The 26,755-nt window shown below is 44.4% G+C and overlaps 1 protein-coding gene across 8 annotated transcripts in view; it reads right to left on the reverse strand.

Annotated features, from left to right (window-relative positions):
• The window catches only part of Appl2 (adaptor protein, phosphotyrosine interacting with PH domain and leucine zipper 2), a 50,738-nt gene that overhangs the window by 3,347 nt on the left and 20,636 nt on the right, over positions 1-26,755 (reverse strand). For 6 of the 8 annotated variants that reach the window (XM_074084284.1, XM_074084283.1, XM_074084289.1 and 3 more), the window contains 16 exons: positions 23,461-23,548; positions 20,478-20,519; positions 20,284-20,342; positions 19,525-19,677; positions 19,236-19,382; positions 15,452-15,534; positions 11,922-12,080; positions 10,266-10,454; positions 8,942-8,984; positions 8,796-8,852; positions 8,628-8,716; positions 4,361-4,519; positions 4,160-4,212; positions 2,598-2,772; positions 483-519; positions 132-272 (listed from right to left, as the gene is read on the reverse strand). In XM_074084284.1, the coding sequence (XP_073940385.1) occupies positions 132-272; positions 483-519; positions 2,598-2,772; positions 4,160-4,212; positions 4,361-4,519; positions 8,628-8,716; positions 8,796-8,852; positions 8,942-8,984; positions 10,266-10,454; positions 11,922-12,080; positions 15,452-15,534; positions 19,236-19,382; positions 19,525-19,677; positions 20,284-20,342; positions 20,478-20,519; positions 23,461-23,548 (1,674 nt within the window). The remainder of the gene's footprint in view (positions 1-131; positions 273-482; positions 520-2,597; positions 2,773-4,159; positions 4,213-4,360; positions 4,520-8,627; positions 8,717-8,795; positions 8,853-8,941; positions 8,985-10,265; positions 10,455-11,921; positions 12,081-15,451; positions 15,535-19,235; positions 19,383-19,524; positions 19,678-20,283; positions 20,343-20,477; positions 20,520-23,460; positions 23,549-26,755) is intronic. The other 2 variants (XM_074084286.1, XM_020162383.2) reach the window with 1 other exon arrangement.

A 26,755-nucleotide genomic window follows, 5' to 3' on the forward strand; every position in this document is an offset into this window, starting at 1 on the left:
ACTTAAATGCAGTCTTCTTTCCGTGGGCCTTCAGAATAATCAAGTAGCTATCCAGAAGGCAGTGCAAAAAAACATTAAAAATGGACTTGTTTAGACTAAGATGTTACGGAATCTTAGGAAAAAAACAAGACCTTTTCGCCTTCTGAGTTGCTTTCAAAAATGTATGTGCTTAAAGACTCCTCTCCTGTGGACTCGGGAACACGAATGACAAAGCCAACCAGCCTCTTGTTTTCCTGATGAGCAGCGAACTGTGTGACACTGTTAAGTTCAAACTTGGGGAGGGGGGAGAAGAAATAGATTGAATGATCACAAAATAACTGGAATTAAAACACAGACAAGGTTATTCTCTATGGAAAAGTGGAGAAAAAGAATGTATTAGTGATAGTAATACGCAGATTATTAAATGCTTAGGTTGTGTTTACAGTGCATACAAAAGTGATCTAAGAAGTCACCACAAACATTAAGAAGTAGGAGATACTTACACTGGCTCTGGACACTTGAGTCTGTGGATCTATCAACCTGAAATTTTAAGAGATGGGTTATGTTACAAATGTTGGGTAAACTTCTAGTCTTACAAGAGCTTGGAGAAGCTCATTATGAAATCATGCAAGTACCTCACAAATGAAAAGGCCGGGGAGAGGTGAGGCAGTTCTAGGTGACTGTGTACCATGGTTCCCACCTTTGTTGAACCTGTGCAGTTAAAGCTCACATTATATAGTAAATAGAATTCATTTCATAGTATTTGGCATTTATCCAAAAAGTTCTTATGTGTAGTATGGACGGCTCATATTCTGTACAGCTTTCTTTCCAACAAACATTCATTGGCTACTTTAATTCCCCTGAAGTATCTGATTGACTTACTCTAAATTTAACTTTTTAAAAAAGAAAAGGGTGCAGTAGGATAGGAAAAGCGAAGGGGTTTTCACAAAACTATCAGTGTGGATGTGAGAGGAGTAACGTTTAAGAAGCCTTTCTACATTGTATTTAAACATTTTAAGCAACTAATAAGGTTGATGTATCTTAGAAACTGCACTAGAGAATTTATTGCTATCTTAAATGTGTAAGTTCCCACTATATACTGCCATTTGTGTTAAAGTAATTAACTTACAGTATCATGTATTTAAATTATGGAATTACTATAAATTTTATAGGTGAAAGCAAAAATCTATTGCTTAAAAATGGTTATAATTACATTTATATGAGATGTCTAAAATAAGCAACGTACAGAGACTATTTGGATTGTAAGAACAAGAGCCAATTTCTATAAAAGACACAGTTGGAAAAAATGTTCTTTAAAAAATAAGGTTTTATTCATAAATAGCCCAAGTCTCAGGAATAAGGTTCATAACAAAAAAGGGCAGATTTAGAGAATGAAAGAAACTAAATGAGAATTTTTGCTAATAATCTGAGTTAACTTTTTTGAAGCTCATATTTGTTTTGCACTTTCCATGTGCGGTACTAAGTATTTGAAGTGCATTACATTCCTCATGGCAACACTATGAGGATGGCTACAGTTACTTTAAAATAGCTAAAGTTGAGCCATTATGCAGAGCTAAAATCACTTGTCCAAGGTGGCACAACTAAGAAGTGCCAGGAATAAATTGAGCCATTCTGGCCTTATAGCATAGAAATACAATGTGAGTCTTCCACATAAGTGTTTCCAGCATTCTTCTAAAATATTACCAGTTGTATATGTAATTAATGTAAAAAATCATTAGCTGTTTCACATTTGGGATATCAATGCCAACTAGTTTTGCTGCCTGTGGCTCACACAGATCTTACTACCTGAAACCCCAAACCATGGCTCACATTACCTAGCATCTTAGGCAGGTGATCTTTTTTTTTTTTTTTTTTTTTTTTTTTTTTTGTGGTACATCTAGCCTCATAGTTTTTATCCTCTTCACAAAGTTAATCTTGTTTTCTGTGGTGGTCTATTTATTTTAGGCAGATTCATGTCCTTTCTCAAATGGAAAAAAACCCTCTGATTTATGACAGAGAATAAGCATCTCCATGAACACAGTACAGTTTGAGCATCCCTAATCTGAAAATGCAAAATGTGCTGCTGACATGATGCCACAAGTACAAAATTCCACACCATGACTTTTTTCCTGAACAAATTATTAAGAATATTATGTACCATTACCTTTAGGATATAGATAGGCAACATATATGATGTTGTGTTTAAACACAGCTCCCATCTCCAAGATACAGCATTATGTATATACACATATTTTGAAGTCTCAAGCACTTATCTAAGGGAGTGAATTTCAAAGATGTCAGTTTTTTCCTTTTTGGAGATAGGTCTCACTCTGCAGCCCAGGCTGGCCTTCAACTTTGGTTCTCTTGCCACAGTCTCCCAAGTTCTGGGACTGTAGGCATGTACCACTACTCTTGGCCAGTTCTTGTCTTTAAGGGAACATCTTCTATTCTGTATACCATATAAAATGCAAGTGTAAAAAATGGTAGGGGTAAATGAGTAGCATCTTCATTTAATCCATTCAAATATTCTAGCACTAACATTCCAGATGGGTGAATATGCCTTCTGAAAGGGGAATCAGAGGGAGCATAAGAGAGTCTGTGAAGGAAACTGAATGTACCTCAGAGTTTGACTGGTGACCATCAGATGGGATTCTGTCATACGGAAGATGTTGTGAATAGCCCGAGCAGCCAGTACTTGTCTCATGGCTTCGTAAATCACCTCAGTTGTGCTGTCTGTCTTCACGGCCATTGATCCCAAAAACCGAACTATAAACATCTGCTGCAGAAGAGAATCTGCAAGAGAGCACGTTCTGCTCAGGGCCACTGGGTTCTCTGCTGCTGAGTGTCAGACGCTCAACCTCAGGTTGGATGGCCTACGAAGATCTTTGTACCAAAGGTTCTCAGCATAGCTGTTAGAAGCCCAGTATTGCCAAAGCTTGGAATCTCCTATTATCTGTGTTTGTCAGTTTTGTGTGGAATTATTTCTACAGACTAAAAAGGCTCCTCTTTTCTTCCATCTATAAAATGAGATAGTGAGCTGGTGGTGCCAGATGAACCTCCTTCTAGAATAAATCACAAGAGCATTTCCGCCAGACTTTTTAAAACAATTAATTTACATGCTAATGCATTTCCTCATTTGTCCCTAAAAATAACTTAAAAGTTTAAAAAAGGTATTAGGTAAATACATCATAAGTTGTTACTCTCACAATAGAGTCTTATTTGAGAGAATTTTTGAGACAGGGTCTTAACTGTGTAGCCCAGGCTGGGATGGAATTCATGATCCTCCTGCCTCAGCATCTCAAATGCTGAGGTTACAGTTGTGCACCACTGTGCCCAGCTAAATAGGAAAGTTTTTGCTATGGACTTGAAGACACACAGTAGAGACTGTTGTGAAAAGTCAGCTAGATAAGAGAGAGCCAGAGATTGTTAATGTCATTAAAACAAAAAGCTTTTTGCCTAAAGCTATAAGGAATGCAAATTCTTAATTTTTTTTTTTGGGGGGTGGTGGTACCAGGGTTTGAACTCAGAGTCTCATGCTTGCTAGGTAGGTGCTCTACCTCGAGCTACTCCACTAGCCCCCTTAAATAGTACTTTTAAAATTAAATAAGCAGAGGAATTCAGTCCAATGACATTTTTACCTTCCCAACATGAACCTGTATTATTAGAGATCTTGTTAGCATTTCTAATTACTCAATTGCTTTGGCTGGGAATCTGCTCAGTTGAGTAGTCTGGTCACCTCCCCTGGTATGTTAAGTATATTATAAAAATATAAATCAACAAAAATCTGAATTTGGAGAATTTAAGTATCATTTATTTTTGATTTTTAAAAATGAAATAGCATATTTTCACAAAGTCACAAAGACTACACTAATGGGAACATTTTTACTCTCTAAATCTGTTTTATAGAAACATGATAGCTGATTCATATTTGGCAACATTTCTATGCAGGAGCTCCAAAAGGGTATGGGGTGTGGTTAATGCTAAAAAAGTTTATAAAATCTTCCCCCCCAGTGTGCCCTCACTGCATGTCTCCTACTAAATTTTCAGAGAATAACTAACTGATGGGTCATAGTTTAAATTTACATTCCAAATTACAGCTTTCTAGAATATGCTTTCATATCTTATTTCTATGGCCCTTAGTCATTTTGTACAGGGAAAAGAACACACCAATCTAGCTTACCTTCTGCTTCAGGAAATGACTCATCCTCAGTTTCACCAAAAGGGTTGGTACGCCTAGGAGAACAGCCAAAGGTCAGCAGTCAAAGGGATGCTTAGCACTTGAACTCTAAGTCAGCATGGCATTGGGCTTTGGTGGGTGGGGACATAAAAGGTGCCAAATCTACTTTGACTTCTCTCAGCAATAACTGCCCTTCGAGCATACCTGCTGCCTCTGTTCTGATCAAGGAACTCTGTAGCAGGAAGAACAATATCAAATTGAATAGGTGTTCCAGGTGCGATCAGTTCTTCTGTTTCAGGAATACTGACTGTTGATTTGGGAACAATCTTGTCATTTTCTGTCTCTGAATTTTTCGGGTTCTGGCTGGAGTATAAAATAGGGGAAAATGTCAAATACAAGTAGCCATTTGTTTAATGCTGATGTGACTTTTATAACTAGGAATACAGGGGAAACTTCAGTCAGTCCCTCAATCCACTCTAAAAGTAAATCTTCCTAAAACTTCATTCATGTCCTCAGCTAAAAATCTTTAGGTTTCCCCCTATAGCTGTCTCTGTTGCTCAGCATTCTGAGCTGAACATTGGACTACTTGTTACATTGTACACTTAATCCCCTCTTTGTACCTCTCTCTCTGAGACAGATTTTGAGGGTGGCGCTATAGGGAAGTCATATTTATTACTTGGTGCAAAACATCTTGACCGGCATTTAATCACAGTGTGGTTCTAATATCCTGAAAACCCTCCTTTCCACTCCCTACCGCACTCCCCACAGGAGCTACACTGCACACACCTCACGCTGTTCCTTCGTTGTCTCCACATTGTCCCCTACAACACTCTGAACCTTTGTCCCTTTTTCTGATTGTTCTCAGTAAGTCACAAAGACAACTGGGGCACCTCCTGAGGTTAGTCCTGCACGCTGCTGCTCAGTCAGTGCTCACGAAGATGGCATGCTGTGTGCACAGTAGTAATCCTGTACCACGGGGTCATCTCGTCTAGCAAGAGTGCTGGAAGGGAGCTGCACCTTTTAAAAACCTTCCTAGCTGCAGTGTAAACTCCTTGGAGGGCGGAGTACCATAGTACTTTCTTTCGTTGTTTAGTCCCCCAGCTTTCTGTTTAATCTGATATTTTTGTTAGTATTTTCCTCTTTATCAAATGTGTCAATACCTGAAAAGTATATGAAACTTTAGCACCATCTGACAGATAGCCATAGCGAATGGAATGTGAACAAAAACATACTATGTGGGCTTGAGTCAGTCACTGCAAGGAGAACCCTTACCGGCCACTTAGTTTAAACTCTGTTGCAAAAGGACAAGGAAACAGGTCTCTTGACTGCCTGGGTATAATGGTGGAGTCCCTCCTGCTGTCAGCTTCTGTAAGGACTATGGCTTAGTAAATGGTATGCACTGGAAACAAATGTGAAGAGAAGCTTAGAAAGTCAAGATTTTGGCTCCCCAGAGGATCCAAGGGGAAACAACCCAGTCAAGACACAGTGGGACCAGGTCACTGAAAACCTACACACTGACACGACTGATATAGAGAGCCACTGAAGACTGAACAGAAGTGACACGATATAAGTACCACCTGTGCTCTCCATGTCCCTGGCTCTGATGGACACTGGGTATGTGTTGTCCTAATGGACTTCTGTTTGTGCTGTGCCCCGCTCCCCCACCCTTCGTGGTGATGCGTCTCTGCTCCAGGTGCTCTTCGGGATTCTGTTGAAGGCTTTGCTCTCCTCTCTCTACCCTGGATGATTTCTACTGCTCCCTCATGCTAACAAACTCCTGGCTGAGGCACCAGAATCCCCAGGTGACGGCTAGACAATTCACTGGGAAGATTCACAGTCCTCTCGGTCCTAACATGCTCCAAGGCCAGTTCTTCATTCCTTTACTACCAGGAATGAAGTAAAGGAGCTGAATTCAGATTGGAGTTAACTTTGACGTGGCAAACTTGTTCCACTCCAATCTTGTGTATCACATGGTCCATAGGCTTCACCTCCAAAATAAATCCAAATCCAGCTATTTTCAACTCTGCCACAACCCTGGCCTAAGCCATCATCTTTACTGAGGCTGCTGCTCCGCCTTCCTCACTGAAAACCTACTCTTCTGTGCACTCCAGAGCACTCAGAGTCAACTGGAAAATGTAGTGTCATTTCCCATATGCCTCTTAAAACTTCCCCTTCCCCCAACAGCTGCCCAAGCTCCTTTGCAACCTACCAACCTTGTCTTGTTCCATGTCATCCCTCTGCCTATCACTGTCCAATTATCCTGGTCTGCTTTCAGTTCCTCAAATAATAAATACTAAGCTAAGCTCTTTCCTACCATGTCACCAAAACTACTGCCAGGAATGAACTGCCTCTGCTCTCAGCAAGAGCAGCTGCTTCTTGTTGAATATCTCCTGCCTCAGTCTCCTCTGTACTCTCCACAACAGCACCCAGTCACTAACAACATGGTGCTCTTTTACCTAGTCCAGGCACACAGTGGGTACTTAACAAGTATCTGTTCAATAGCTGGATAAACAGCAAGTATATAATAATTACCACGTGAGAGAAGGCCACACATACTTGCTGAGAAGTAAATGACTTTGTTCCCAAGAACCAAATCTCTGCTGTTTTCCCCTACCATCATCAAAACCTTTCTTTCTTCTTAATCAGCTGACCCTAAGAAAGATACCCACTCCTACCGTCCACACAGTACTGGGGCCATCTGGCAGCCACTTCTGTCATCCTTTTGATCTTTGGTTTCATTCAGTTGGCTGGCTAGAGTCATCTCCCAACCCCACTCCCTGCCCCGGGGATTCTTCTGTGTTCCTCCTGTAGTGTTCTAAGAATGTGAGTCTATTCTAGATTAGGGGAGAAGAATCAGTTACTGATTAATCTGTACTGCAAGCTGTATCTTAAAAAGAAACTCATACCTTTGACTTACTAAGCACCCTAGAGAGCTGATACCTTAGGGCAGGAAGAGCCCTTGGAGGCCATAGTTTCTCATTTCTCTGTGAGGAGATGAGGGTTCAGAAAGCTAGAGGGCCAGCTTACTCAAGGACGTGTAACTGTACAAGGCAAAGCTACTGTTAGAGCCCATGTGTCCACCTCAATCTAGGGCTCTCGCAGTGGTGCTCACCAGTGTCTTACCCCACAGCACGGGGGACTCAACCCAGGGTCTTGCACATACTATACAAGTGCTTCACTACTGAACTGCATCCCTGGTCCTTGGTTTTTTGGACAGGCTCTCCCTGTATAGCATCCTGTATGCAGGGTATACAGACATGTATCACGATACCCAGCTACCACCATCATTTCTGTAGTTTTACAAACAGAAGGCTAACAGATTAACCATTGACTGGATGTTATTTCCAGTTACTTTCATACGGTGCTATCCTTAAAGTTACATTTAGCAAGCATGCTACCTGTGTAAGCTTAAATCCTTAATAATAGCACTGAACTATTTGTTTCTCAAACTTGTCTCCTTCCCTGTTCAGGTTCTTATGGTCTATGTTACAATTAACACTACAGCAACACTGTGTTGAGTCTCCTACTCTTCTTTTCCCCTCTCACCCCTGGTTCTGGTTCTGATTGTCACCCCTTTTCTCAGGACCTTCAGTTCTGCTCCACTGCCTGTAACTCCTGAGCAGGGCACTGAACTCTTTCACAGTTGAACTCAACTTATTTTCTGGCCTCACTTCCTACCACCATTCCTTCTCAGGTACCCACCCAATGCTAGATGCACGAGCCCAAGGAAGCTATGTAACCACTGAGCTTTCCAGCGACTTCCTCTGGGCCATTAGATGGTATTTGTTGAACATTTGAAGGAGTTCTTTCTACTATGCCACTAAAAGCTGGACACAAATGCACTGTAATTTTAATTTGCCCTTTGATGCCATGCTTTCATTAGCACAACAAATGCCACACACAACACCCTACTCTTACCACATGGAAACCCCCCCACTAAGACAAAAGGGGGGATTCCCAGAATAAGTCCCAGCAGCATGCTCACTATTAATGGCAACAGCAAACAAAAAGGGGAGAAAAGCGAACCTCAGTGGCTGGTAATAATGAATGACGGGATAATACGGTTATTAAAGAAACTACTATGAAAAGGTAGTAATACTAAAAATGTATATGTGAAAATACAAAATAAATGCACATGTATGCAGAGAAAGCCCAGGCAGTAACATGGACACAGAAGGGGACTGTGGTTAGTACTTTGTTGATGTTGACAGAACATGTGGGGAGAGCTCCTCATTGGCAGCCCCTGCATGCAGGAGCTGGGCCAGTGGAAATGAATAGGGATGCCGAAATCAGACAGTGCTCACCTGTGGTGTGAATGTGGGTAAAATCTTTACCCTTTCCAGGCCACAGTTACTGCTTCTGTTAAACAGGGCTCACGTGCCTGAGAGTGAGACTCAAGTGACAACTCATGTCAAATTCCTACTATATAGTTTGATGCTACAAAAGCTAGTTTCCTTGGCCCTTTAGTTACCTGGGACAGGAGGTTTCTTGTTTCTTTCCAAAACTTGTAATGGGGGTCACCGCCTGGAGAGCTGGCTGATTCAACTTGATGGCGACTGCCTACAAGCCACAGGAGACACACTCAGTTCAGGAGGGGGATGCCTACCTCTGAGTGCAGGTACAGGCAGCTGCTAATTACCTCTGGGTTGTCAGTCAGGTAGATCTGCCTGGAGATGTTGTGAATTGCACATATCCACTGTAGGAATATTAGGAAAAAAAAACAAAACACTGAATCCCAGAGTCACCCACTATACTAGGCCAGACATGAAACAGATAAAGCTTTACCTCTTCATTTTCTTTTCTGCTCTCTGCCTGGAGGATTATTCCCCTGAAACAAAATGCATCCAAGTCAGTGCCTCCCAGATCTCAGGGACGGAAGAACGTTCTACTTCAAGTGAACTCAGCACCAGGAGGCAGCTTGATGGGATGGAAAAAACAAAGGGGAAGGGGTCCTGGGTCTGGCTCTACTGCTAATATACTACATAATCTTGCACAAACATTTGCTTTCTCTGGGCCTCAGCTTTCTCATCTCTAAAATGACCAAGATGGACTAAGGTCTTCTGGTCTAAGCCTCCAGGGACCATCTTGTTGGCCCACTTCTTAAATGACCCAAGATAACTAGGACTCTGGTCCAGCTGCTTCTTCAACCATGCCCAACACAGGATTTGGCACTAATTTCTAAGAACTGCAAATCTGCATATGGAGGGCAGGGAATGAGGTTAACAGTAACACTGCCCCACGTGTAACTCTTGAAAGTGACTCAGCCTCTCTTAGTTCCTTTGTTCCTCTTATCTGTGGCAGGTGGGGGAGCACAGGTCTCATTCTTGCTCTATAGCTGATGAGACGAGGGTGAAGTAACTGCACCTGACCATGACTAAGATCCAAGCTCACTGCCTATCAGCAGAGGAAGGATGATGTCTAAAGCTGCTCTGCCAATCTGGAAAGAGACAACCCCCTGTCCCCCCCGCCACACACACACTTCACACTGCAGGCAGGCAGTGTGAAGGAGTTTCATGGACCCTGAACTCCTTGGAGCACAGTTTGAAAACCACTGCTCCAAGTGAGAGGGAATCTACGGGGATGGCATCTGCTGTGAAGGACTTCAAGGCCACCATGTTTAAAGTATGATGTCTCTGAGGCCCCTGGGTCCTCTGGATATGTGGGGACTGCATGGTAAAAAATGATACAGCTGTTCACACCACCTGTTTCGGCTGAAACAGACTTCTTTAAGCAGCCTTCCTTACCTGTTCTCAGCCCCGCCCCACCACATGAACAAACGCTTGTTTAGGACATACAAGGAGTATCCCCAGCCTTCTCTCTCAGAAACTATGCTGATAAATATCTCCTTCTACTGCTGTTTCATAGAAGCAGGTCCTTTCCCCTCAAAAGGCAAAGACAGATCCTCACAGGACTCCCTAAATAAAGGAGGGGGGATCTATTATGTATTATGTGTCACAGAGAACACAAAATCATTCTCTCGAAAGCTCTACAAGACCCAGAATGAGGCCTTGCTCCCAGGGAGGGTCGACGAGTAGGAATGAGCTAGAAGCCCTCAGCAGGGGCAGTCACTACATTTATTCTCCTCCCAAATAAAACCTGTGCAGCATACGATTTTCCATTAGGAGTGGTGATCTGGAAGCAGTATCGCCGGTCCTCACAATCCACCGCCATCACTGAGCAGTTGTCCAGGTCCTGGATGAGACCTCCAGCCACAGCTCCTCTGGGCTGACACATGAGGTTCCCGCCTTGGGTGAAGAAGTAGAGTCTCTCCCAGGTGGTGGTGACCAGCCCAGTCTTGCTGTAGGAATTGTATGCAAAAGCCCATCAGTACCAGGAAACACAAGTGGCACCTCCAGGCTGTGCTGCCTGTTCACAGTACTAGGGGTATATTAGAAATAATGTCATTGTCCTTTATTTTTGTGGTACTGGGGTTTGAACTCATGGCCTCACACTTGCTAGGGAGGTACTCTAACTGCTTGAGCCACTCTGCCAGCCAGAAATAATGTCTTTATATTAAAGCAAAACTGCTTTGAAAATCACTCAAAAGTGAAAAAGCGGCAGAAGAGATACAGTTTAGCTTCAATGACCAGGGAGACAGTGGGCTCCACTCCCATGGGAAATGCCAGTCCTCGAACTAACTCCAGATATATGGGCAGGATACAGCTACCCCTAGTGCAGTATACTTGGCTGCCAACCTGCTATCCGTAATTAGAATTGGTCTGTCACAGTTAGGAACTGAAAACTCTGAAAATCGTGGACATGGAGCTGAACTGGTGTGAATATAGTCAGTCACTAAGGTCACCTCGGCCCACAGCGCACCCTCCATGATCCTGGTGGCTCTTGCCAGCCTGAGTTTTTCTCTAGCTGAAGGTTTTTTATTTGTGGGTTCTTATAAAAGGAAAATAATAGTTCCTTGGCAAATAATACCAGAACTTTGTGAGGGTTTTCACCCTTGCAGAACCAACAGGGACATTAAGTTTATGATCTCCAAACCTGCAGAACAGAGCTGGCAATAACTCTTAGGATATCCCCCACTGGGGTTTTGGGAGTAAGTTATTAAACACATTCCTATTCAGTAAATTTACTGAGTAGCAACTATGTGTGAGAGTGGGCACTGGGTGTCTGCCCAGTAATTTCTAAATGGCTAAAGCTAACATGTAAGGGTTTCCCACCTACTAGAAATGCCTGCACTCAACCCTTGCAACAACTTTATGAAGGTGCAGCCTCAGATGCAGACATCAAGGCTCAGCCAACTGGGTTGTCTGACACCAAGGCCAGTGCTCTTCACACACACCCTGAGAACTGACCATCCCTGTCATTTGGATGGACATTTAAAGTCCATCTGAATGATGTCATCTGAATGATGACAAAAAGCTTCCTGGCCCTGATCCTTGCCTCAATGTGGGACTCTGCAGTGCTCTCACTGCCAGTCGGTTGGGGGCCCAGGGCTAACAATTCTCAATGATCCAGGCTGACAACAGTTAACAGTGGTCTAGCCACAAATGGCAGTGGTAACAAGCAATGGGTAGCCTGCAGTATCCAGGAGTCTACGGCACTGGGTTTTTGCTCACAACTACTGTTAGCCCCATCTCTCAGTGCAGTCTGGGACATAAGCCCAGGGGTTTCCTGTGCTCCAGGTTGGAGGGACACTGTAGTTGTAACTCTTCCCCAGTGTCACCCACCACCTCCTCAGGCCGTACTGGCCACTTGAGAGATGGCCTGAGAAAAACAGAGTTCAGAAAGATGCAGGCACTGGCATTCTCACTTTCTGAGATTCAGGTAACCAGCCTTCTGGATGAGGTTCCTGTTGACCTGTGGTGCAGCCACATCAACGTCTGGAGTATAAACAGATTCATCAACAGAAAGCAATTCTTGCTGGGACACCCGCATCTTATCTGCTTCGGCTTCCAGTTCCACCTGAATGCTTGAGACAGAGTGTATTAGGTCAATCACTTGTCACTAGCTAGTGCTACTAAGAAGCAGGTGGCAGGACCTTCACAACCGTGCCTTACAGATGGAGCCGCCAGCCTCCCATTTAGTCATAATTCTACACCCTCTAACTCAGGCCCCACAAGCTAGAGAGCACAGGGACTGGATTCTGTAGTACCAAAAGTGTCTATAAGACTACTGTTTTAGGAAACACAAGGAGCACCACTGAACTATATGCTAGCAAAGAGGTATGTGCAGAACTGTGGGCGCAGCTTTTAAGAGAAGCTTTGGTGAGCCCATCCTCATGGGGTGCATGTATAGGCAGCTATGAATGTCCCACATGGGAAGGAATGGAACAGCATGGCCAACTCTTGGTTTGAGCAGGGGTGGCAGAGACAGCAACTAGAGACAGAAAGATGGCTGAGAAGAACTAAGGTGCAGCAACAAAGTCACAGGCAGTGCTCTTCCTATGATCATCACAAACTGCCCCTAGACCACACAGGCTAGCTGGCCAAGGGCTGCCTCCAGAAGGGTAAGTGAGCTGAAGTCCAGGCTCTGGTACAGTAGCCCCTGGCTTGGGTGTGCTTGTGCTGAGGCATGGAAAACTTGGCAGCTTTTGCCAGAAACAGTAGCTAGCTGCTCTTTTTGCCAACAAGGGAAGGAATCACCAGGCTCCCCACCAGTGGTGACAGGTGTGGGTTATAAAGTGCTGATCGTAACAGCCCAATGTGGTCCACCCATCTGAGAACACTAACTGGAGAGGCAGTGCTCCACTTCCCCACCTGTGTTAAAGGAGGCTAGGATTATGGACACCGAAATGAGTGGTAACTAGGGGACCAGCGAGCCCAGTGCTTCTCAGAGGAAGTGCCTTGGGACATTCTCTCTTCCATGGCTAAGTACATTCCACCTTCTCTAGTTTAGTATGGCTTGATCGATGTAAGCACACCATCTAGGCTAATTGTGGTTTTTCTGACATTTCAATGGATGACTAGAGACTCCATCACTGGAAACCTTAGACCTGGCAGCTGGAGAACAAATCTCACTGCTCATCCTGCTAGTCACTGAGAGAATGGAGGGAAGGAAAAAGCTAAATAGGCAGCCAAGAGTAAACAGCCCCACTGAGGCTCTTCAGCTTCTAAGGTAAACCACTCAAGGAATCTGACGAAAGGTGGGTTGTCTCCCCTGAAATACACCCATGCACCCGTGTGACATCTTACACACAATTACAGGATGACTTTAGGAGCTTTTCTGCTCTCCCCACCCCATACAGACTCACGCTGAAAAACTTGGGAGTTAATCCAAAGCTCCCAGGATCTGAAGTAATGTGGTAGAAAAGCAACTGCTTTCAGTTGTCCCTTTTCCAAGAGGGCTAATTAAAGAAAAAACAAACAAAAGGCACAACACACACAGTATAAGAATCCAAGATAAAAAGCCAGAAATATATCACTGTGAGGGGAGGGACTGAAAAAAAAAAAAAACCCACTCTGCAGGGTGGTTGGACACCATGCTGCCCTGTCTAGATTCAGCTGGGTTCCAAGAACAGCAGAGCACCTGGTACTGTCTCCTCCTTATGGGCGGCAAAGCTTTAAAGCCACCACCAGACACTGCTAGAGGCCTCTCAGTTGGGCTGGCTGCCAGTGCAGGTGACGTGGCTGCAAAACCACCTGGTGGTAATTCCCTACTCACCAGGAAGTCACAGAAAAATTAGATTTCTTTAGGCCAACATACTTTACTAGTTGAAGTAGGGGACTCAAGTGCTTCAAGGTTCAGTCTGGGAACTCTGCCTGCTGCCTGTGACCAAGATAAGTACACCTTGTCAGGGTGCAGGCTCTGAGCTCAGTGCCCAGGGCATGCTCCCGTTGGATTAGCTGTGGGAACACTGACATGGAGGGAAGACAGAGGAGCCCGGAACTGCAGTAAGAATAACCACAGCACCTCCAACGCATGGCATGGGTGTCCTGCACCCATCAGTAAGATGATCCTACTACATGAAAAGTTTGAGGCAAGGATGGTGTTCAAGAAACATGGAAAGCCATGGGGTTCTGAGAACCAACGTAGGATGAGGAAGAGACTGAAGACAGGCAGAAAGGGTACAGATACACAGTGACAATTTATCAGGCTCTTCTTCCACTTTCTCCTCACATTCCAGGGGCTAATAATCAAAAGGCTAGAAACTGCAATCAGATTTCACCAGGTGCTTTCTGGCGTGACCATAAACCTAACGTGCATCACTCACTGCAGCCACCTCTAGGGGATCTGCCTCAATTTTCAGAACCTTTCAGGTAACTTTTGCCTAAAGGAATCCCACTGCTTGGCTTTTGAAAGCTATTTTGAAATGTAACATCTTAAGGAAAACGAGTAACTTTCTCTTCATTTTCCCACATGAAATAAAACTTCATGCTCACTTCCATTTTATTTTTCAACTACATGTGCATATGTATGATGCACACATGTATTTCCATATCCAGAAATCATGACAAGTACTCAAGGAGCTACTCACCTTTGCTGGGGTAATACGAGCCTGAAGTCTGGGGACCCACATGCTACCTCAGAGCTCACATAGAAGCAGCTGAGGAAAGAGGCAATAGCCTACTATCTAGTGAGGATGGGACATCTGAGGAGAGTGATGCTGGAGTTTTTTAAATGAGTACGCACTTGCAGCTGGGCACCAGTGGCTCACACCTATAATTCTAGCTACTTGGGAGGCTGAGATCAGGAGGATTGTGATTCATGGCCAGTCCAGGCAGAAAGTTCCTGCAACCCACATCTCCAAAATAACCACAGCAAACTGGACTGGAGGTGTAGCTCATGTGGTAGACTGCCTGCTCTGCAAGAGCGAAACCCTGAGTTCAAACCTTAGTCCCACCAAAAAACAAGCACTTTTTTAAAGTTTGTTAAAGTAATTCAAAAAAGGCTTCATGCCTCCTTTATCTATTATAAATTCATGTGGCAGCCAGAGTTTCCTGAAAAGTTGGAGCAATTCTCGCTGCTAATCCCATTAGCTCAGAGGGAAAAAGCATATCTAAACTAGATTCAAGCTTATAACATGTGAAACTTGACCATTAGCAAAGGAGATCCTGACCAGAGGAAGCACCCTGTGGACATTTTCATCTTGCTTAGCCTTTCCACTCAATGGGGAGGCCCCTGGGCTCCATGCAAGTCAGGAACTGCAGAAACCCTTACTATTCATCTCCATGCCACAAACATTCACAAGTACTGGCTGCTAAGTTAGTGTGCTGTCTCTCAGAGCTCACAGCATGGACAGGAACTGTGTGAACCCTCCGCAGGTGGAGCCCACCCCCACCTATGACATTGATGACTGGAAATGCAAAAGGCACACAAACCAAACACTGAGAGCAGCATTACCTTTGAACCATGTCTGCAACAGAGGATAAAAAGCTGTCCATACTTTTGGAAAACATCTCTGCTCCCTTCTTAAAAAAGTTAATCTGAAAGATATAATTACAATATTCTGAAAATCGCCTGGGAAAGTGATCAGTAAGTCTTTAAACAGGAGAGGACAGTGTGGGGGTGGGGGAGCAGCTGACTTGGGCTGTCAGCCCCCTTCAGTGGCAGCTCTGGCAGCATCTCTCTGTTTCCTCTTCCACACGGGTGAGTGACTCCCCAAGACCTGAGTGGAGAAAGGGAACCTGGCAATCTTGCTGAAAGGGTGCAATCGGGAAAAATGTGAGGTAAGTGCCTGGTATATACCAAGTTCTTCCAATAATTACAACTGATAATTTTTTAAATTATCAATAGCAGCTTTTTTCTTCTGTGAATTCTAAATAGTAAGCTTCTTGAGGTCTCATTCACCTTTCTGTCTCTGGCACAAAGTGGAAGTGTGCCACGTAGCAGATGCTCAGCACCAGCAGGAACCTGGGAAGCACGTGTAGCCAGCACAAGCTGTTCACCTGGCCCTGAAGGCCACCATCTGCCCAAGTCCACTCACTGAGCTATGGGCACAGCTATGGACGCAGGCAGATAGGTGGATTGTGATGACCTGGATGCGATGCTGCAGAGGGAGCTCGGCTAATGTCCCTTACAGGTCTCTTCCAACTATGACATTAAATTAGAGGGCATTATGTACATAAAAGACGTGGTGGGCCCTGGCACTGTGTAGCTACTCAACACGGATGAGGCCCCCTCTTTCCAAATGTTCTGTTATGGATGCTTTCTCTACCCAGGGAGAGGGCCTCCAGGAGACCTGAAGATGGTGCAGTGTAAAAATCAAACTGCAGTTGCCTGCTTTTTGTACTAATGGAATTCTTCCTTCTGTGACTCCAGCGTAATACTCACTTCCAGAAGGTCTGGGTGCCCTGACATACCCTGAAGGGCAGGGTACAGGTTAGGAGAACACTCTGGGCATTTTTAACATCTGCAATGACCCATCCTGAAAAGCTCAACTTGCCATTCTTTATGGCTAGTAGTTTTAAAAATCTGGACATTAGGTATGAACTGTTCCATTTGACATGCCTTATGATGAGGAGGTAACAGTTACAAGTGTCATGAAGAAAGAGAACCATTCAGCATGGGCATTCTTTCATCTGATCCAGAGATCCACACTGAGCCCTGAGGAGGCCTGGTAGGTATCATCGGAAGCATTCTGTAATGCTCCTTCTGCTCCCCAGACACTCTGGGAAAATGACCATGATTATCCTTATGCAGGGGATGTTTTGGCCCATGATCTCTGAATCACACACAGATCAACACTGTAAATGCCATTTTCACGCCCACAATGTCAAATATCAAGATGGTACTTATCAGTTAGTATCATGTATCCTTTACGTGAGCACTGCATTCTAAAGGCTCAGCATCCTCCTCCTCCTGCCTGGCCTCCGTTGGAGCTGTCACTCTGTAAGCTCCCCCAGGGAGGGAACTCATAATCCTAAAAACATCTGATGAATGGAGGGAAGAAAAGACACTGACTTCCACAGGCACAGTGCCTAGTTCCTACCCTGTCGATACTATGTGAGAAGTCATTTTTATGTGCTCTAAGCCTGTACACAGATTGCAAAACCTCAGTTTGCAGGCATAAGGACTGAATCATGACTTAATTGCAAACCTGTGTTCTGTGGACCAGAGAAGCTACGAAGTAGTCAGTACACCCCCACAAAAGCGGGTGGAGCTAAGCCTGACTCAGTCTCCACCAAAAAGCCTAAGGATAGCAGGAGTGCAGTGGTCACACCACCATTGGCTAACAAAGGCGAGGCACCACAAACATTGATTTCCAAGGGCTGTTGTGGCAGGAGAGCAGATGCTTCTGAGTCACCAAAAGACTGGTGTGTTAAGACAGCTAACTCACCTAAGAGGACTAGTTTTCATTAGAATTTTAAAAATTCAGTAGGGAAAGGGACTAATTGGTTTTGTGTTTTGAAATCTGGATACTTTTTAGATGAAAAGTAAAATGTGCCTTCCTCAGTCCTTGAAACGGATGCTTCTGCCACCCAGCAGTAATGGCATGCTTGCTCTGCTGTGTCTTCCTACACCCAGGAGACACCCACAGTCTTATCTCCTGTGGCTGGAGCCCTCATTTTAAAAGCCCAGGTGAGAAGAAGTGGTGCAGTCCTTGACCATGAGAGTGGAAGAGCTGGCTTCAAACCACGCTTCAGGCCTGGTGAGGACCCTCCTCCAACAACTGAGTTCCACAGCATCAACCCATTGGTCTTTCTGAGACACTAACTCTGGCACCCTCCCTGGAGCGGGGTCTGTAACTGAACAGGGCTTACTGCCCCCAAAGACAGGGACTGTCTGTTCAGGGAGGGCACAGATGATAGGAGAGGTTAATTAAAGAGAACAGAGAGTAGCATTCGCTGACAAAGCTAGGACATTTACAGGCCCAGGGTACAATACCTAACTGAAAGAGAAGGGAGGGCAACTGAGTTATCACAGTGCCCATCGCAAGGACGCTGGATGGCTCTCAAGGATTTGCCAGTGCTTAAGCCCTCAGCTGGACAGTTCGTGTTTCTGGATTAATCCAGCTTTACTCAGATGACACAGAAAGATTATACTGCTTTATTTAAATATTATCTCTGCAGGCATAAACTGATTCTAGTCCCCATTTACCAATATAACAACCATATTAAGAAGACAGACAGCTAAGCTTGATGAAGATTCTCTTACTCCCCTTTACCCAACCTGAAAATGACACTGTATCTCTTCTGAAATAGGTATGTATGTACATTTGGACATGTAGTTCAAATGTGTTAGAAAAGTAAAAGATGATCTTATATAGGAATTTAAAGTTGGTAATTTCATTCTTATTAATATTTTTCTTCCTTGCATCTCTTTTTATTCCTAGGTTGTCAAATGAGAGAAGATTCCTGATACCAAAACTGGTATCAGGTTTGTTTTTTTTTTAAATGGTATTGGGGTTTGAACTCAGGGCCTTCACCCTGAGCCACTCCACCAGCCCTATTTTTGTGAAGGGTTTTTCGAAATAGGGTCTTGTGAACTATTTGCCTGGGCTGGCTTTGAACCATGATCCTCCTGATCTCTGTCTCCTGAGTAGCTAGGATTACAGGCATGAACCACCGGCACCCAGCTCATGTCCGGTTTTAGAGTCAGCACAATGGGGCTATAAAGCAGGGCAGGGTGGTACTGCCAGCCTGGCACCCTCATGCTTATCCCTGACACTCTTGTCACATGCCTTAACAGTCAAATCCCCATGCTTAGAATGGAGCATCCCTTAAGACAATATTCAGTAGCCTATTAAGCAGGAGGGAAGGAGCCAAATAGATTCTCTGCAGCACCTCCTCATACCTGCTGTTAAGACACTGGCAGTGACCTCAGGGACCAATCATCTGAGAAGACCCTGAACATGCAGAGAAGAAAGGACCATGCATAGGCCTGGTTCTGAGCCAGCAATCCTACCCTGAGCAGGAAGTTGCTGCTGGGAAAAATTGGACCAGGCCTGGCTTTCATTTGGATAGAGACGAGGCTCTTCCTAAAGGGAAGCTTGGGAGGAAGCCATCATTTCCTGAACACATGGCCCACAAGTCCAGCTAAAGAAAATTCAGCCTTGTGGAAGCTCTCCAAAGTGCTCAATTCCCGAAGTGCCCAGGGAGGATGTGCATCTGTTTCTTTCTAGAAGATGCTCAGTTTCTCCTAAATGCTGTCTCAGGTTTTCTCCTCAGGAGAAGGGCTCGCCTACCTGTCCACGGGCAAAGCCTATCATGGGCTCCATCATGGCCATCCGCTTTCGGTACTGCAGCCCATTGAGGGCGCAGTAGTACTGAAGGGACGACAGGTGTTGTTTCCGCCGTGCAGCTGCCACCTCTTTCCCAACTTCGGTCTTCACCTGATTAAAAGGGAAAACTTCAAGTTGCCTACTGAGTATGATAATTCCACAAGAGCATGCAACTTTAAAACATTTGCTTGTTTGTTACAACCATTTTGTGACAAATGCAGTAACACAGAGATAAGATTCCACGTCAACTTACAAAAATATCAGGAGGATCAAAGTTCAAGGCCAGGCTGAACAAAAGTTTGGGAGACCAAATCTCAACAGAAAATCCTGGCAGTTGTAGGAAGCATAAAACAGAAGAATCTTGGTCCAGACCAGCCCCAGCAAAAATCGAAACCCTATCTCCAAACTAATGAGAGCAAAAAGGGTTAAGGCATGATTCAAGCCCAGTACCACCAATGCATAAAAAACAAACAAAAACCCAAAGTAACAGCATCTTAGTACTTGTAAGGCTCCATGAGGTGAAGCCAATACCTTCCTTTAGCAGTGCACAGTACTACAACCTTTTAGGAAATGATGTGGGGGCAGACACTGAAAATCACAGGCATTTTGGATCATTCATGACTACAGTCCAAGAAAGTTATTTGGCCCAAGGAAATCATCTAATAGAAGTAAAAATTTATATGCATGAAGCTATTTAATATTATCCACAGGAGTGAAACACCTAGAAAGCAGAGGCTAAACACTCAAGAGTTAAAACCTGAGCAAGGAAGTCAAGTGACCCAAGGATGTATGAGTCAGATGACCTGACAGAGCACCAGGTGGATTAGAATTTTACAGTGCTTCTAGTTGGTGTTTAATAATCCAGATGGAAAAGTTAGAATATAGGAGTGGAGGTCTACTCCACTGAGATGAGATACAAATCATTTTAAAGGCAAGGTATAGGAAAAAAAAAAATCCATCAAGACACCCTTAATGCTACAAGCTCACAAGAAGAAGACACAAAAGAGCTTACCTTTTCATTCTCTTTTTTTTTAGGAAGCCTGCTATATTTTGCCATTGAGAGGTCATGCTCTGCAAATAAAAAGACATTTCAAGCATCCAAATAGGTTGAAAGGTAAGAACTTTCATTCTTCATCTTCTCCCACACACAAATGAAACCCATACACACTGCCAAACCCACACACTAAGAATAGAAAGGATGCCTACCATTGCTGGCGAGTCCAAAAAGATCCTTTAAAGTGCTTACTTCTGAACAAGAGAAAAGAGAGCATCTTAGAGCAAATGAAAAGAAAACCTGACAACTAAGCTCTGCGCTCCTGAGAAGACGCACATGCTTTGCCTGCACCCCCTCAGTTTTCACAGGCCCTGGGCCAGAGGCTGTGATTCTGGTCTCACTGGAGCTTGTGGCCGCAGTGCCCTTGCCTGCCTTTGCAGCCCTTCCTCCCCAGACAGGGCTCAGGTTCTATGGGGGAGAAGGCACTCTGGGGATGTGGGTAGACACTGGTGTCATGTACTTGTCATGAAGCCCTGGAGATATATTTAAGTTCTCATTCTTCAGCCCAAAGTTAAGTGTCTTGAGACATTTTTCATCAGAATATAGTCAGGACTATACCAGAACCTAGAAGTTTCCTGTTGTTGCCATTTTAACATCTGACTTATTAGAGCACCAATGAACAAAGGTATACAGAGTGCTTTGCGTTAGTGAAAAACTGATGCAAGCTGGTACACTGTACTGCAATAAGAGAAAAGAGAGCATCTTAGAGCAAAGGAAAATAAAACCTGACAAATAGAGCTCTGCGCTCCTGAAAAGACAACTGTACATGCTTTGCCTGCCATGACCTCACAGAGGCCACACACATCACACACAAAGGTGGCTCAACAAATCAAAGACCAAAACAACAAGAAGGCTACTGAAAGCAATGGCTGTCTAAGGCTAAACACTTAATGCAGAGATAGAGGGCTGGAGGAGTGGCTCGAGTAGTAGAACACCTGCCTAGCAAGTGTGAGGCCCTAAGTTCAAACCCTAGTACAAAAAAAAAGATACCTAAAATACTTTCTATCATTCGAACACATCAAAGCATGTCACAACTATGCTGCTTCTCAGTTTGCGTCCAAACTGCCTCAGCTTTTAAACTTCTGTGCCCATTATTCTCACTCTTCCTGACATTGGGCTGCGTGCTGCCCTGCTCCTCTTATCTTTTATTTTGCTTTCTGCTGGAGCAGAGTTTTAGGTTTATTTATTTATTTTTACCTTACCAGCACTTGTGTTCTCTTTATTCAGATTCTGTACTTGCATGGGGGTGGGGTGAAATGAACAGGCAGTAAAATATAAGATGAAACATCACCTGTCTAAGCAGACAGGACACCAGATTCTAACTTGGTTCTGATGTTGACTCAAGTGTGAACCTGGTCAAGCACTTCAAATTCATGTCTCTGGGTCACAGAAAAGGATAGTTTGATGAGGTTTTTTCAGATACTAAGAAAGCATGTTTACTACTAATGAGCAGTTTTATTCTCCTTTTAAAAAGAGTCACCATTTTGGTCAAATGCTCACCCACATGCTGGGTCCTGCTGGATTCACAAAGGCCACCCATGCACCAGACAGACATAAATCTAACAACAAAGGATTTAGGGGATGACGATTTTCTTTTAAACAGGCTTGGGTTTTGCTTTTCAAATGATGCCTCCTAATGATTAGGATGATGCCACATTCCTAATAGAAACCTTCTGAGAAAAGCACTTAATGAGGCTTTCATTTGGGGCTGGATAATCAGCACGAGACTGCCTTCAACAGATTTGGGCTCCACATGCTGTTTGAGATGAGCAAGAACCCTGACAGCCTTCACAGTGACGGGTGAAGGGCTCCCTGGGGATAAGCCAACTGCCATCTTACTTGTTACTTTGTACTTATCAAGTTCTAGGGCAGACACACTGGCCTAGGGTGGGGAGAGAGCTTTCAACAGCTCCATCACTGCCCCCAGCATCCAATGACATACTGTCTGGGGATCTCAAAGCAAGAGAGAAAAACTCCATCTTTAATATTCATCCTTAGATTTACTGCATCTTTTCTGCCTAGAAATAGAAAATTTTAAGGTTCTATTTTGGGGGGGGCAGTACTGAACTCAGGGCCTCATGTTTGCTAGGCAGGCGGTCTAGCACTTGAGCCACTTCGCCAGCCCTTTTGTGTTGGATATTTTTGAGATAGAGTACTGGGAACAATTTTCCTGGGCTGGCTTCGAACCATGATCCTCCTGATCTCTGCCTCCTGAATAGCTAGGATTACAGGCACCCAACTTAAGTTTCTGTCTTTGAAGAGGATCTTTTCAAACAGATCTTCCCCTACTTACAGACTTTTCTTTGTCAGGAATTTTTGGAGGATTCTTCAAATATAATTCTTGACCCTCTAAGTAATAAATACTTTCAATTAAATAATAAAGAGCAAATCGAACTAGAAAACCTGGATTCCCTGTTCTAACATCAACTAAGTTTTTTCAGGATTGTTAATTCTTTTTCATACTCACCTTTGACAACTTTGATTTCTAACACATACATACTTACCCTAGAATTGCATTTTAGCTGAAGAGAACAAAATGAGCCCAAAAGGCCATGCATATTCTCTAAGCTGTCAGATCCCTCACTCATGAGTGTGAGCCTTGGGAATGCAGTCACTGCCTGCACCTTCACAGCTGCACCCCAGAGCCCAGTGCCAAGAAAGGGGGGTCCTGCCAGGTTCTTTTCTCTCCAAGATCCCCGTCTGACATTCCAAAGCATTTGTAGTTCCTCAAACACAGCGAGCCTTTACGCAGTCCCACATAATACACGCCTCAGCATCACTGACCGTGGTTCAATATTACACATTTCTCAAAACCCAGCCTGGAGATCATTATGTTCAAGAAGCCTTCTGAGCCCCAGAGGCCTGAGAGGCTATCACACCTTTCTGTCCCTCTTTCTATTCCTTGTCCATCTGTCTTGCAGCCCTCATCATGTGCCATTACAGTGGTCTCTTTCCATGCCTGTTTTATTTGCCTGTGACTTCCTTTAGGTAAGCCAGAAACATGGTAAGGAGTTAGTGCTCAAAAAAGAAAGGCGTTTTTTTAATGACCATACGTTTAAAAAACTAATGCAGAAATTAACATTAAGTCAATTAAACAATATTTTGAAGATAACTGCATAAACTCAGTTACTTTACCTGTGAGATCCTTTTCCCGAAATTGTATAATAGGTAGAACCATGGTGTCTGCTAACTGTTTAGCCAGTTCTGTGTGAAGAACATTAAGCTGAAAGAAAGAAGAAATCTCTTGAAGAAAATAATACACATTATTACTGACATGGTCTCATTTCACCAAGGGATCACACTGAATGCTTCTGTGTGGTTAAACAGGTAAGTTCGACTTCCTTAACAAATAAATACACTCATAAAGCGGTAAAAAAGATAGTCCTAGATCCGTGACTGGGCACTGGCCCAGTTACTCTCTGTTCTCTGTGCAGCTCTGCCTCTGTGCTCTTACTCTGGCCATATCCACTGGGAGAGCCGGATGCTGTGTTTGCTGGCAGTGCTCACCACAGCTTGCCACCTCACCAAGCTGCTGCCGGCTGTACACACAGAAAAACCTGCCTGCTGGGAGCCAACTGGCCCAGCAGCTGTGGGAAAGGCAGCTTCTTGTGAAACGGGCCAGCCGGATCTCACAGCGTAGACATTCTAAGTAGATGACTATTTGAATGTGACTGTTCCCAGCAGATAATTTTAACTAGCCCTCTACCTCAAGGGCTTACTAAATCCTGCCTTTGTAAATGATCCAGGAGAAGTAAAGATTGTCAGCACCAGGGCTACCGTTTGGGGGCACTTTTTGTGTACCAGCTTACATGCTTTTCAGAGCTCTGTTCTCACCCTCCTGTGAATTAGATGTTACATATTATCCCCATTTTACAGACAGGCAAATAACTCTCAACTCCAGAGAGCAAGTAAACAGTGTAGCTGGAACAGGAACGGGCTGTTGGATGGGAAATTCATGCCCTTTTCACTCCACAACCTGGGACTTGCAGTTCGTCCTTTATGCCCACAATGCTGCCCAAACTGCAAGCGTCCAGCACCATAGCCCGCAACGAGCTTGGTGGACGGGCTTTTCCCTGGGCCACAGCCTTGCAGATGCCTGGAGGATGTTTGGGGATTCCTGCAGGGTGACTAAGGGGAAATCACCCACAGTCACTTTGGCAGTGACAGCAGAAACTCACACGCATCCCCCACAGGCCTGCTTTCAGGGCTGTGGCTGCAGAGGTGGCTATGAGAAGCTTAAAGATACCAAAGGTCAGCCATTTGCTTGGCAGGGGAGCAGCCCTTGGGCAAGCTGTCAATATTCTCCCTATCTCAACCCCGAAGCATGAAGCAGGAAGCTTTCTTCTGCTGGGAATACATGAAGTCATCCATGCTGTACATGCCATCAGGACAAAAGGTGTTCGGTGTCCTTCTGGAATGACTTAAGTAAGAAATTTACAGGGCTGGGGTTATGCCTCAAGTGGGAGAGGGCCTGCCTAGCAAGCCTGAGGCCCTGAGTTCAAACTAATACTGCCACAAGAGAAAAAAAAAAGAAAGAAAGAAAAAGAAATCTATCATTTTTCACTACCAATTAACTGAATGAACATGGACAAATATGCATAGTATATGCTTGGCTGTGCTCACTGCTCTGGTAGACATGAAGCTGTGTACGGGTCAAGAAACCAAAATGCATCAGAGCAAGTCACTTTCCAATGGTCATACACATAAGGAATGGCAAACTTCCTATCTGGTCATTTCCATCCTAAGCATCCAGGGATCTGTGTCATTTTTCTGTGAGGCTCTTGAGATGTAGTCATATCTAACCACAGTGCCTTTGCTGAGGACAGTGGAAGAGCACAGGCCATCTCTTGTTTTGGTGTTTCAGGATCCTCACACAGAAAGTAGCTATAGCACCACCTTCCTTGCATGGCTACAATGAGGAAAAGGCAGTAACAGAAAAAGAAACCATTCAGCACAGATTGCCTGACCCATGTGTGCTTAGCATGTGCCCAGTGGCAGCTCTAAGGACAATGGCTTCCTGTCTCAAGGACACTCCATGGAAGTGATCTAGAAACTCTGCTTTTGGGGGCAGTCACCATGTGTGGGAACCTCTGTTTAGACTTACAAGGAAGATTCCATACCAAGTCAGCCTATTAAATATAAGCCATGAAAATCGCTACTTGCTTGATTATTCTTTGATTTCAGAGTCAAATTACTTGTCTTGAAGCTTTTTCAACCTGATTGAGACCCAGGTAGAGGAAATGACTTCAACAGCTCCTGGCCTCTCAGATATAGACCCCCTCTGGCTAACTGTAGCTTTCTCTGAGGCCAATCCATGGAGAGGCTTGTGTGAAACGCCTCAACAGTGCCAACCTCCTGGGTTGTCTATAAAATCACACTTCCATCCCTTGAAAATGATTCATTCCCCACCCAGAGAACCACCATTGCTGCCCAGAAAAACATGGTTGTTGAGTAAATATTTCAAACTGGAAAGCTTCATTACGGGGATTGACAACCAGCCACAGTTACTTAGCAACTCTCTTCTACTCAGCCACACACATGCCTTCAGTGGGAACTGTCTGCTGCTGCAGTCTAGGTTATTCACCGGCTGCTGATCAACAAAAATTCTCCCTGCCTTCCAAAAAGCCCTTCTTGCTCTCTGTAATTATGTCTTCTCCTCATCCTACGTCCATTTCAACACAAATTTTAAAGAGCCATAACAGTGAGGATGATACAATAAAAAAATGCATATATGGCCCCTGCCCCATTTCCTGACACAGAACTCTCAAGACCCTTGCAATTTCCCGATATGGGTGTAATGCAAGGAGTGTCATTTGCTCTAACATTTGGTCTTTAACTTCAGTTCCTGGCACAGTGGTCATACCACCTCAGAATGTCCTGGGTGAGAAGTGTCTTTTGTCCTGATAAGGTAGATCTTGGTGGGCTCCAGGATGGGGACTGGTTACTAGAAAGATCAAGCCAGTTAGGAGCTTGGAGCTCTTGGCCCTACCACATCCTCCAGGAAGAGGAGAGGGGCTGAGATTGAGTTAATAATCCACCACACTACAGGACTCAGCCTCCATAAACCCATGAACCACAGGGTCCACAGGGGCTTTAGGCTGCTGACCACATGGACAGTCTGGAGGGTGGCATGCCCACAGAGACAGGGAAGCCCCGCGCTCCTCTCCAGGCCTTGCCATATCACTCACTTCACCTGGCTGGTCATCTGTATCCTTTGTAATATCCCTTATCGTAAACTGGCAAGTGTTAAGTGTGCCCCTGAGTTGTGAGTCATTCTGGCAAGTGACTAAACACCAGGAAGGGGTCGTGGGAACCTCCAATTGAGCAGTCAGAGGAACTGGAAGCCTGGATTGGCAACTGGCATCTGAAGTCAGGCAGTCTTGCAGGACTGAGTCCTTAACTTGAGGGATCTGAGGCTTTCTCCAGATAG

This window comes from Castor canadensis, chromosome 8 (genome assembly GCF_047511655.1).
Source record: "Castor canadensis chromosome 8, mCasCan1.hap1v2, whole genome shotgun sequence".
Taxonomy (NCBI): domain Eukaryota; kingdom Metazoa; phylum Chordata; class Mammalia; order Rodentia; family Castoridae; genus Castor; species Castor canadensis.